This window comes from Scyliorhinus canicula, chromosome 11 (assembly GCF_902713615.1).
Source record: "Scyliorhinus canicula chromosome 11, sScyCan1.1, whole genome shotgun sequence".
NCBI classification, from domain to species: Eukaryota; Metazoa; Chordata; class Chondrichthyes; order Carcharhiniformes; family Scyliorhinidae; genus Scyliorhinus; species Scyliorhinus canicula.
This window is the reverse complement of record NC_052156.1, coordinates 8,577,303-8,590,314: the sequence shown is the minus strand read 5'-3', so window position 1 is coordinate 8,590,314 and position 13,012 is coordinate 8,577,303. Positions and strand designations below refer to the sequence as shown.

The following is a 13,012-nucleotide window of genomic DNA, read 5'->3' as shown; positions in this document are numbered from 1 at the left end:
AAGTGATGGATCCCTATCAACACCAGCTGGTTGGACGTCGCATTACTAACTGTACGCACAACTGTGCACAGGCATATCACCACAGCTAAGACATCCGCTCCTACTGCCGTCTGCAACTCCGGCAGGTCTGACACCCGGAATATGGCCGCTAGGGGACTGGGCTCCACAGTCATCTGTATCATCTCGGATGTGGTGCTAAGGAAGGGGACTCAATACCTCACCAGTTCTGGACACTCCCAGAACATGTGCACATGGTTTGCCAGGCCCCTCCCACACCACTTACACTTATCTTCCACGCCCTGAAACACCCAACTCAACCTAGCCCTCGTTCAGCAGGCCCTGTGTACCTCCTTCAACTGTATCACGTGACAAGACCGCACACCACACCCCTTCCTCTAATGCCACCCCCAACTCCTTCTCCCACTTGGCCTTAATCCCCACCAGGGACACAGTATCCTCCGCCATTATTCACCAATAAATTCCTGAGGTACACTCCTCACCCCAACGTGACAAGCGTCAAAACCCTTTCCAATGGCGAGGATGCCGCCGCTCCCGGCAACAACGGATAAACCTCCCTCACAAAATCCCTCACCTGCAGATAGCTAACGCTTTCCACCTGTGGAAGCACAAATTTCTCTGCTAGCTCCTCCAGACCACCCCACCCCCCCCACACGCCCCCCCATGTCCCCCCCACACCCCACACCCCACACACCCCACCCCCCCACCCTCCCCCCACCCCCCCCCAACCCCCCCACCCCCCCCGCACCCCCACCCGCCCCCCACACCCACCCCCCCACCCCACCCCCCCCCACAACCCCCCCCCCACCCCCCCACCCCCCCCACACCCCACCCCCCCACACCCCCACACACCCCACCCCCCACACCCCCACACCCCCCCACCCCCCCCCACCCCCCCCCACACCCCCACACCCCCCCACCCACCCCCACCCCCCCCCACCCCCCCCCCCCCCCCACCCTCCCACACCCCCACACACCCACACCCCCCCACACCCCCCCCACCCCCCCCACACCCCCCCCACACCCCCACACACCCCCCCACCCCCCCTACCCCAACCCCCCCACCCCTCCATCCCCCACCCACCCCTCCATCCCCCACCCCCCCCGCACACCCCCACACCCCCCCACGCCCCCCCCACACCCCACCCCCCCACACCCCCACACCCCCCCCACACACCCCCCACCCCTCCATCCCCCACCCCCCCCCCACACCCCCCACACCCCCCCACCCACCCCCACACACCCCCCCCACACCCCCCCCACACCCCCCCACACACCCCCACACACCCTCCACACCCCCCACCCCCCCCCCACCCCCCCCCCCCCCCACACACCCCACCCCCCCCCCACACCCCCAAACCCCCCCCACACTTCAGAAGCCGAGCCCAATCCTGCACTACCCGCCACCCCTAAATACCGAAAATGATGCCATCAAACGAATTGGAGCACCCCCAATTAGCTCCCTTCTCCAGCGGGGTAACCGATAAATACTCACTCTTCTCCAGGCTTAACGTATACCCAGAGAACACAGCAAACCCCTTGAACAACACCATTATCCTCCCCATTGTGGGGACCGGGTCCGAATGTACAGTAGCAGGTCATTAACTCAGGGACACCGGGGGCGGGATTCACCCCTACCCAGTGGGGCGGGGGGTCCCGGCGGGACGGAGTGACGTGAACCACTCCGGCGTCGGGCCGCCCCAAAGGTGCAGAATCTCCGCAACTTCAGGGGCTAGGTCTGCCCAGGAGTGGTTGGTGCCCCGCCGGCCGGCGGGAAAGGGCTTGGCACCACGCCAACCCGGCACCGAAGGGCCTCCGCCAGCCGGCGCCAGTCGTGCATGCGCCGGAGCGCCAGCGCCTGCTGGCATCATCCCCGCGCATGCACAGAGAGAGTCGCTTCCGCACCGGGAATGCCGGAGGACCACAGCCTCCGGTGCGGAACAATAGAGTGCCCCCCTGGCACAGGCCCGCCCGCGGATTGGTGGGCCCTGACCATGGGCCAGGCCACCGTGAGGGCACCTCCCGGGGCCAGATCCCCCCGTGCCCCCCCAAGAACCCCAGAGGCCGCCTGCGCCACCAGGTCCCGCCGGTAAGGGACCTACTCTAATTTACGCCGGTGGGACTGGCAACGAACGGGCTGGACTTCGGCCCATCGCGGGCTGGAGAATTGGTGGAGCCCCAGCGCCCATTGAGTTGAGCTGGTCCCCGCCATTCTCCGAGGCGGGCGGAGCGAATCACGCCGGGGAAATTTCTGGGGGGCGTGAGAATTTGGAGGACGGCAGGGATGGGATTCACGCCAACCCCCTACGATTAGAACATAGAACATAGAACAGTACAGCACAGAACAGGCCCTTCGGCCCTCGATGTTGTGCCGAGCCATGATCACCCTACTTAAACCCACGTATACACCCTATACCCGTAACCCAACAACTCCCCCCCTTAACCTTACTATTAGAACACTACGGGCAATTTATCATGGCCAATCCACCTAACCCGCACATCTTTGGACTGTGGGAGGAAACCGGAGCACCCGGAGGAAACCCACGCACACACGGGGAGGACGTGCAGACTCCACACAGACAGTGACCCAGCCGGGAATCGAACCTGGGACCCTGAAGCTGTGAAGCATTTACGCTAACCACCATGCTACCATGCTGCCCTATTCTCCGACCCTCGCTCCCCTTTGCTGCTGGAAATACTTCAAACTCATTATCCATAGCGAACGCTGACCTTTGGTTCTTTGTATACATGTTTGGGCCCAATCCCAAACCGCTCCAGAACTGTAAAACAGATCCTTCCACTCCACCCTATCGAAGGCCTTTTCCACTCTAGCCCCATCTCCTGCTCCCCCCCCCCCCTCTAGCAGGGATAGGATCACATTCAATAGGTGCCGAACATTCGAGGGCAACCGCTGACCCTTCACAAACTCTGTTTGATCCTCCCCAACTACATTCGGGAGAGACTCCTCCAATCTGAGCACCTGCACCTTTGCCAGGATCTACAAACAGTAATGAAATTGGCCGATAGACCCGCATTCCACCGGGTCCTTCTCATCCTTCAGAAGGAGCGAGATGGATGCCTCCATCATCGTCTCCAGGAGCGGCCCCTGGTCCATTGAGCTCTCAAATTCCTCCCTGACCTCCCTATCCACCTGCACCTTCTATGCAATTATCTCTCAATTGCACCATCCCCTTCAAACGCCTTCCACATCACTGACGGTGAGACAGCTTCCATTCTTCTTAAACCCAACGTATGCATCAATTGCCCTTGCCACCCTGACACAGAACCCCAAATCTACTCACAGCCCTCCATCTAAGCTCCAGGCTGGCCAATTGGCCGGCTCCCTCTCCAGCACCACATCTACCAGATCCGAAATTACAATTGCAGAATATTCCGTGCTCCTCATTCCCGGGAACAGCGACTTCCCCGTAATATAAAAATCTATAGTCCTTCTGCACAAGCGAAAAGAAAGAGAACTCTTTGCCCCTGGTCGCAGAAACTTCCATAGGTCGTCCGTCCCTCCCATCTCTCTCACAAACGCCACAAAACCTTTACCCTCCCCCACCCCCCTCCCTTCCCCCCACCCCTCCCCTCCCCCCCACCCCCCCCACCCCCCTCCCCTCCCCCCACCCCTCCCCCCACCCCCTCCCCTCCCCCTCCCCCACCCCTCCCCCTCCCCACCCCTCCCCTCCCCCCACCCCTCCCCCCACCCCTCTCCTCCCACCCCTCCCTCCCCCCTCCCCTCCCACCCCTCCCTCCCCCCACCCCTCCCCCCCACCCCCCTCCCCTTCCCCCACCCCTCCCCCCACCCCTCCCCCACCCCTCCCCCACACCCTCCCCCCCACCCCTCCCCCCACCCCTCCCCTCCCACCCCTCCCCTCCCCCCCCACCCTCCCCTCCCCCCCACCCCTCCCCTCCCCGCCCCAAAATGGACAAATACTTCAACCTGAAGGTCCACCTTTGGATCTAAGACTGTGTTTCAATCCGCCCCAGGATCAACTAATAGGTCCATATTCAGTATACTCGCTACCACCCTCTTCATAAAATCAACATGGTCCCAAAACTATCCTCCAACACCCCCAAAACCATGGCATATCAATCCCCCCTCACCCCCGCCACTACCTTCTGCATCAAGAACAGGACATCAGATCATCTCATAGCTGTCCGAATTCACACAATTCTGCAAGCTGTGTTATGTAGTCACATGCTGTTCGATGGAATCATTTTCACCTTGAGCTCTAGTGTGGAATACAGAGGGCGCGATTCTCCGCTGCCCACGACGGGTCAGAGAATAGCGGGAGGGCCTTCCCGACATTTTTCCAGACCTCCCGCTATTCTCCCCCCCCCCCCCCCCCCCACGGCCGCCCCACGATACGCATCGCTGCTCGCCGTTTTTTAAGCCGGACAGCGAGTCTCCCCAGGCCGATGGGCCGAGTTCCCAGGCCTTTACGGGCGTTTTCACGAACGCAAACACACCTGCTCTCACCGTTCGTGAAAACGGCCGCAAAGTGCTGTCCCGGACAACCATGGCACCGATTGGCATGGCCGCACCACGGCCGTGCCAAGGGTGGCATGGGCCTGCGATCGGTGGGCACCGATTGCGGGCAGCGGGTCCGATACCCGTGCACTCTTTGTTCCTCCTCCGCCCCGCAGGATCAGTCCGCGGGGCGGCTGAGGGGCATGACGGCCCGCGCATGCGCGGGTTTGACGCATATGCATGATGACGTCATCCGCACATGCGCGGGTTGGAGCCGCACGTGCGCGTCAGCCGCGATGCCGTGCTTCACAGGGCCGCGCTGCTAGCCCCGACCGGGGGGGGAGAATCGGGTCCCAGGAGGGGGCGCGGAGGCTGCCGTGAAACACGGCCAGTTTCACGGCAGCCTTTACGACTCTCCGCATTTGCGGAGAATCGCGCCCAGAGCGTTCATAAACTATGTTCACTTGCAGTTCAAAGCATGCGTTCAAGGATGTCAAAATCTCTATTGTCTGATTCCTTTGTTCATTAGATTTAGGGAGGAATACAATTTGTAGCAGTCCAGGTCCAATATTTCGCCCTCAAACCTATTTCACTAAAAGAGATGATCCGTTCATTAACACACTGCTGTATGTGAGAGTTCACTGTGCACAGATTGGTCGCCACATTTCCAACATGACGAGACTGACTACACTTCAAAAGGTACCCCTCATTGGCTGCAAAGTGCTTCGGGACCTCCTGACGTCGTGATAGGCGCTACGTGAATAAAAATCTTCCGTTACCTTCCTAGCTTCCTCTTAAACTTGTGCCTTGAAGTCTTTGAGTTAGTTTTGCACTGTCAACGGGAGGATGTGCTAAAATGGGAACCAGATGGTGGCGAGTGAGGAATGGAACAGGAATGCCCCGTGTCCCACTCAAAGAATGGCCACAGAACAGCCGTTTCCATTCCTCAGTCCCGGATCAACATCGGAACCATGCCTCCTGCGGGAAGTTTCAAAACCAAACTGCGATTGCAGTCAGTATTAATCGCTGGCATTACAAAGTCATTATGTTATGATTAAAAAGTGAACGTTGCTCACACACGAGAGGGTTTTATGGTCAGTCGGATGTTTGGAGGGATTTGTATTGAAGACTTAAGCAGCCATCCTGCGCACAATGACCCGTGACAGAAACTAGAATCGCAGAGCCGCGAAAAGTGCTTAATTTCTGGTCCATGCTGCGTTCGGAACACTCATTTGGTCCATGGGTGGGGTATTTGCTGTTACTGCAAACTCTGTTCAGCCAGACTGAACTAAGTTATCCAGTGTCAGGAAAACACCGGCGGTTTTAAGGAATTTCATATTTTGGTTGGTAAACAGAAGAAATGAAATGAAATGAAAATCGCTTATTGTCACAAGTAGGCTTCAAATGAAGTTACTGTGAAAAGCCCCTAGTCGCCACATTCCGGCACCTGTTCGGGGAGGCTGGTACGGGAATTGAACCGTGCTGCTAGCCTGCCTTGGCCTGCTTTCAAAGCCAGCGATTTAGCCCTGTGCTAAACCAGCCTCTGAGGTATAGCTTATAGTGGTTTTAATTTATTGTTTCTGTGTCTGGAAGGGTAAAACCTGTAGTTAGATTCATGCGGGGCAGAGGTGTTTGTGCGGAGATTTGTTCAGCTCCAACTGTGTTTCTATTGTGCTTAGAGAGGGATATGGTGTGAAGAATAAATAAAAGGCATAAGCATGTGGGGGTTGCTTAGCAACTGGGACCTTGGAAGGTAGAGAAGGCATTCAGCATGCTTGGTTTTATTGGTCAGAATATTGCATCCAGGAGTTGGGACGTCATGTTGAAGTTGTCCAAGGTGGAATACTGTCTTCAGTTCTGGTCACCCTATTATAGGAAGGATATTGTTAAACCAGAAAGAGTGCAGAAGAGATTTACAAGGCTGCGCCCAGGAACTGATGGTCTGAGTTATAAGGAGAGGCTGGATAGGCTGAGACCTGGAGCGCAGGTGGCTTAGGGGTGATCTTATAGAGGTCTATAAAATAATGAGGAGCATTGATAAGGTGGATGGTTTCCCAAAGGTAGAGGAGTCTAGAACTAGAGGGCATAGGTTTAAGGTGAGAGGGGAGAGATACAAAAGAGACCAGCGAGGAAATTATTTCAGGCACAGGGTGGTGAGCATCTGGAATGGGCTGTCAGAGGCAGTGGTAGAGGAGGTACAATTATTTCCTTTAAAAAGCAGTCAGGCAGATACATGGGCAGGGTGACTATCGAGGGATATGGGCCAAATGCGGGCAAGTGGGACTAGCTTAGTGATAGAAACTGGGCGGCATGGACAAGCTGGGCCAAAGGGCCTGTTTCCATGCTGTAAACATCTATGACTATCTATGACAAGCTTCTAAATTTTAGTTTTAGCTAAATTCATGGGTGGTTGGAGACAGGACCCCAGGGAGTGAACATCTCTCATCTCTGCCAGAAGAAATGTTGGATAGGATAAGAGCTACAAAGAGGCAGGCTTCCGAAAGTACAAGTTACAGTCCAGATAACCAGGGAATTGGGACAGAAAGAATGTTTAAGACAACTGGAGATAAGTTAACAAAGTCCAAGTTATTGTTCAGAAGAATCCAAGGAAGAGGAAACAAAGTGTTCTGAGTTGAGGAGTCAACTGTAGGAATCAGATTTAAAGTGGAACAGCAGACCTCAAAGGTAAATCAAATCTCTGATGCTATTTTAATACACTCTGGCAATTGAGAGTGAAAGAAATTGTCAGCAGTTTGCACAACAGTCAACACAAAGAAATCCTAAAGGGGTTGGTGTTAAATCCTGGACTGGATTCACTCTTTTATTTTTTTTTTTCCATTATAAAGCGTTTATTAAACCACCAGTACGAGACAAACAGCACAACGGTACCCTCTCCCCATTTCTGCAGGTAGTGTGTTCAAACCAATCTCATCTCCGTCTGACATATCGTGGAGGCTTCCTCAGTGTCAGGCCATCAGTCTCAGGTAAATTCAACTCTAACCGCCTGGGCTTCTAAAGCCTGCAGGGTCTAGTGATCAAACCAGCCAGGTTCCCATTGCAATGATCACACTAGGACCCAGACTCTGGCCAACCCAGCTCTCAGGTTTGAAGAGAGAGAGTCTGCAGGAAGCTGGCATTTCTCAGACTGCAGTGAGCCGTTGGCCCTCCACCCAGGCCTTGGGAGCATTTACCAGCACCTATACCTCACCTGTCCTGAGCCACAGATATGCCCAGTGATCCCCCTCAGACAATAAGGGCATCTCTGACAGAACCAGTTTAGGATTATCCTCCTTGTGCTTTCAACTCCCTCCCACACTGTTAGCAGAGGGGAAGTCAGGGTTTGCTCTGCTCCCAAGGTGAGGTCCTGACGTACAACCAAGAACTGGCACAGAGCTGCCACTCACTCCCTCCACTGGGCTACACTGGCACAGTACAGTCCCTCACACTCCCACCACTGGACTACATTGGCACAGTGCAGGCCCTCACACTCTCTCCACTGGACTACACTGGCACAGTGCAGGCCCTCTCTCTCTCCACTGGACTACACTGGCACAGTGCAGTCCCTCACACTCCCTCCACTGGACTACACTGGCACAGTGCAGGCCCTCATACTCTCTCCACTGGACTACACTGGCACAGTGCAGTCCCTCACATTCCCTCCACTGCAGTCCCTCACACTCCCTCCACTGGACTACACTGGCACAGTGCAGTCCCTCACACTCCCTCCACTGGTACAGTGCAGGCCCTCACACTCTCTCCACTGGACTACACTGGCACAGTGCAGTCCCTCACACTCCCTCCACTGGCACAGTGCAGTCCCTCACACTCCCTCCACTGGACTACACTGGCACACTGCAGTCCCTCACACTCCCTCCACTGGACTAGACTGGCACAGTGCAGTCCCACACACTCTCCCCACTGGACCACACTGGCACAAGAGTCCCTCACTCTCTCTCCACTGGCGCAGTACAGTCCCTCATACGTCCTCAACTGGCACACAGTTCCTCACACCCCCTCCACTAAGCTATAGTGGTACAGCGGAGTCCCACATACACCCCTCTACTGAGCATCACTGGCACAGTGCAGTCCCTCACACCACTCTAGTGAGACACACCTGACTTGCTAATCTGGCAAAAAAAAACAGCTGTCTCAATCAACACCCAATGTTGGAATGACTCAAATGGTGGCTGTGATTTGACGCATTGCAGTTCATTAGTAAAAGTGCTCTGATAACCAATCAGGCTCCCCCCCACCCCCCACCCCACCCCCCCCAAACCCCCCTCGACTGTTCCAGCAGATTTTAGTTCCGATTCTCCCCACCCTACAACCCTGAGCTGACAGTGTTCATAGATGGGATGCTCATTTTGTCACGCTGTCCAAATGCTCCAGCGGTCAACACCGAGGATGAACTCCTGTCTCGCCGGCCTTCAGCTGTCGACACAGCATCGGTTCCAAGATGTCAAATCCTCCTCCCCGACCCAAAGGTACATCAATTCCTCAACCCCTTTCCCCAGCTCCGTCAGCAGTTCCATCTCAAGGTGTCTGTTCCATTATATTTTCCCTGGAACTGGTGGTGGCAGCATTCCTGGCATTCCACCAGACAGTCCCGTGTTCGGACCCAACAGAATCTGTCTCTGTTGCTGGATTTGCTGTTGTTCTAGTTGGAGTTTCTCAGTTTCAAACACGACTGGGAGGACCAGGATCATAAAGGATGTGGTTCCCACCCACAGAGCGGACCGCGTAAAACTGTAGATTGTCTTGGCCAGCGTCACTGAGCAGTCTGCGGCGAGCCCCGAGGCATTTCGCATTCTCTCAGGGAACATCTCAGTCAAACCCCATAGTCTCTCCGAGAGAGATTCATCAAGCTCATCATCATCCTCCTCGATTTCCTCCTCGGCCACCACCCGGGCATCTCCTTGCTTCTCGTCCGCCATCGCCGCACTCCCACACTCCAAACCAAAATCTAGGCCCCGGCTCGACTGGATTCACTCTTAAAAGTGGAGTGGAAGCTTTGTTTAAAAATGTCATTTGGAAAGCCTGATCTGGATTTCAGAAGGCAGACATTAGGGGAAAGCATAATTATGAGAGAAGATTTTAAAGCATGTTTGTAGGAGTGGTGTTTGGAAAGACTCATGTGACAATCACCTGGCGGGGGGGGGGGGGGGGCTCTGAGGAGACACCCACACACATTCACTTGGGGGTCAGAGTGGGGGTGTATTTTCTCACAGTCCTCTTGCGTGCTCAAAAGGGACTTTGTGTTAATGAATGAAATGAAAATCGCTTATTGTCACGAGTAGGCTTCAATGAAGTTACTGTGAAAAGCCCCTAGTCGCCACATTCTGGCACCTGTCCGGGGAGGCTGGTACGGGAAGGCTGGTATGTGACCATTGCAGATTAGAATGTATTTTGTCATCCATGTTAATCCTAAAAGCTGCGCCTGATTGTTAAACCCAGGGGGAATTAAATGAGTGTTGTTATCATAATTCAATTTTTTCATGTTTAATAAATGTATTTTTCTTGTTGTTAAAGCTAATTAGCGATCTTGTGACTCTGTTGCTCCATGCTTTATTTTTAAAATGTATACGTTACGGTCTTTTGAGCCACGGTTCCATTCTGGGACCTTCCTGTCTAGTTATAACCTGGTTTAGCTCACTGGGCTAAATCGCTGGCTTTTAAAGCAGACCAAGCAGGCCAGCAGCACGGTTCGATTCCCGTACCAGCCTCCCCGGACAGGTGCCGGAACGTGGCGACTAGGGGCTTTTCACAGTAACTTCATTGAAGCCTACTCGTGACAATAAGCGATTTTCCGTTTCCATTTCCAACTGGGATCCTATCATCAGGATTTGTGCTCCTGGTTCTGAACCCTCGGCTGTTACTCTCCATCGCTTTCTGCTAGCGTACTGCCGAAAAAATGCCACAGTATCTGTCAAGTCAGAGGTGAGCCAGTGTCTCTGCAGACTTCTGGCACGTGAGACTTCTGGTGGTGGCCATGGTCTGACCGATCGCACACAAGGTGGCTCCAGCTCGGCGGTGTTGGTTTTGGGCCTGACTTAATGTGCCGGTGGGAAGAGGGGTGACGGATTCTCGCCCAGGGTGATGGACTCTGCCCCAGGGTGGAATGTCAGCGAGGTATCAGACCCGGATAAAGTCGATGAGAGCCCTGACTTAGGAGTTGGAAGACGCTCGTGGTGCAGCACCATTGGAAAAAATGGCGGCGGGGGAAGGGTTGCCGTCGTCTGCCACACTGTGGAGCATTTGGTGGACTTTCTTCATGGAGAATGTTTTGCAAAAGCGAGAGGAGATGCAGGGACACTGGCCGGGTGCGACGGGGGGAGCAGTAGCCCCTCTTCGCGGGACAATGGGTCGGGTGGAGAAGCGGTTGGGAGCGCAAGGTGCACCTCCCAATGGTGTCGAGCCATAATGACCAGATCGTTTTGTTGGAGGCGGAGATGGCAATGCTGGGGGAGGCCTGCGAAATGCTGCGTACGAGGGTGGACGACCAGGAAAATCGATCCAGGCGGCAGAGCTTGCGAATCGTGGGTTTGCCGGACGGAGTAGAGGGAACGGGTGCCATGGGCTACGTCCCGAGGATGTTTGAGAAGCTGGTGGAAGAGAGGATCTTCGATAAGGCCCCGGAGGTGGATTACGCCCATCGGTCCATGAGACAGGGGACGAGGGCTGGGGAGCCACCTCGAGCGGTGATTGTGCGAATGCACAAATTCCAGGAACAGGAAAAGATTCTGAGGTGGACCCAGGAGACTGGAGACTGTACCGGAAGGGGAATCAGATCTGGATTTACCAGGACATTGGGGATGACCTGGCCAAGTGAGGGCGGGTTTCAACAAGGCCAGGGTGATGCTCTTTCAGAGCAAGATTCGGTTTGGGGTGCTGTACCCGGCCAAACTTTTGGTGCCTCTTAAGGGCAGGGAACATTACCTTTTGATGCCGGAGGAGGCGACTGACTTTATCAAGGAGCGTGGGGTGGGGAGGGTTAATGTGGAGACTTTTGTATGGCTTACAACTTACTATGTTCATGCCAGTTGTTTTGTAGTTTGTAATTATTAAGCGGTGTTTTCTTGCATCTGTGATCTTTTCACTGCTGCTCTTTTTGTTACCATTGGTACTTGTTTTAAGGTGTGTTATATACATGCAGGATGGCTTTGCTGTTGATTGGTTCTTATACAAGGTGGTGGGTATTGGAATGGGCCAATGAGTAGTTTGGGTGGGGTCCTTTGTTTGGATCTCCAGGTGGGAGTCACCGTGTTACCAGGGTTTGCTGGGGAACGGAAGCATTGTGGGTGTGGATGCTGCGATGGGTAGCCTGAATGGCAGGGGGGGGGGGGTGGGCGGAGTGGGGGGCTGGGGGGGAGGGGATTGGGGGGGGGAGGGTTGGGGAGAGGGGAGTGGGCTGGTGACACAGTTGGTTTTTTGGTTGGGTTTAGGTGGGGATAGAGGGGGCGGCCATTTTGGACAGTGCGGATTAGTGAGGGGTCGGATGATTGAGCGGGATTTGGGATAGGTGAGGGTGGCAGACCTCAGTAGAGGGGGGAGGTCAGAAACCACCGCTTAGGATTGTAACGTGGAACGTGCGCGGATTAAATGGTCCGATTAAATGGTCTCAGGTGTTTACGCGCCAAAAGAGATTGAGGACTTCCTGCAGGAGACACATCTGCGGGGGAAGGATCAGATACGGTTCAGGAAGGGATAGGTGGAGTTTGACTCGAAGCCGGGTGGCTGTTCCAGAACTAGTCTCGGAGGATCAGGCGGGGTAAGTTAAGGGGAGGCAGTTGTCAAGTAACATCAGGAGATTATTGCATGTAGTGATGACCCCGTCGCGGATTCAAGTGCCGGAGGTGATCATATCAAGGATGGGAAGGGTCATGTGAGAGCACCTTTAAGAAATGGGTGTTTAAGAAATGTACATTTAAGAAATGGGTGTTTATCGGTAGTGTCAGAGTGTGGGTGGACATGGACTGTCTGTCAGCTTTTTACTTTCGTTTTAGGCTGTTTGCTGCAGGGTGTGTTTTAGTTTCATTTTCAGTGTTGGAGCTGAAGCCAGACAGAGCAGGTGTACTCTGATCTCTCTGCCATGAAAAGACGATCTCTTGAATTCAGAATTATAAATGTTCTCAGTAGTGAATGTAAACCTAATGTGCTTCTGTTAAAAGGTGTTTCTTTTGTCTTCTGGGGATGTTGTTTGGGACGTTATTAAGGATTACTTAGTGTTGTATTATTTGGGGGTTGTACTTGAATTGATCGTTGTTAAGATGTTCACTGTATGTTTTAAAAAGGTTAACTTGAGTTCATTGAATAAACATTATTTTGCTTTTAAAAATACTTTTCCATTTCTGCTGTACCATACCTGTAGAGTAGGCCCGTGTGCTCCCCATACCACAACCTAGTAAAAGTTGTGGGTCAGGTGAACTCCATGATACACTTTGGGGTTTCTCTAAACCTTGGCCCATAACAGGAGAAGGTCTTTGATCGGGTTGAATGGCGGTACTTGTTTGAGATTCT

The 13,012-nt window shown here is 54.3% G+C and overlaps 1 protein-coding gene across 1 annotated transcript; it reads right to left on the bottom strand.

Moving 5' to 3' along the window:
• Nucleotides 1–7,319: 7,319 nt before the first annotated feature.
• Nucleotides 7,320–9,471, bottom strand: tomm22 (translocase of outer mitochondrial membrane 22 homolog (yeast)). The gene has a single exon (XM_038812166.1). It carries the CDS (start codon nt 9,427–9,429, stop codon nt 9,046–9,048), a length of 384 nt encoding a protein of 127 aa, XP_038668094.1. The 5' UTR covers nt 9,430–9,471; the 3' UTR covers nt 7,320–9,045.
• Nucleotides 9,472–13,012: the final 3,541 nt, after the last annotated feature.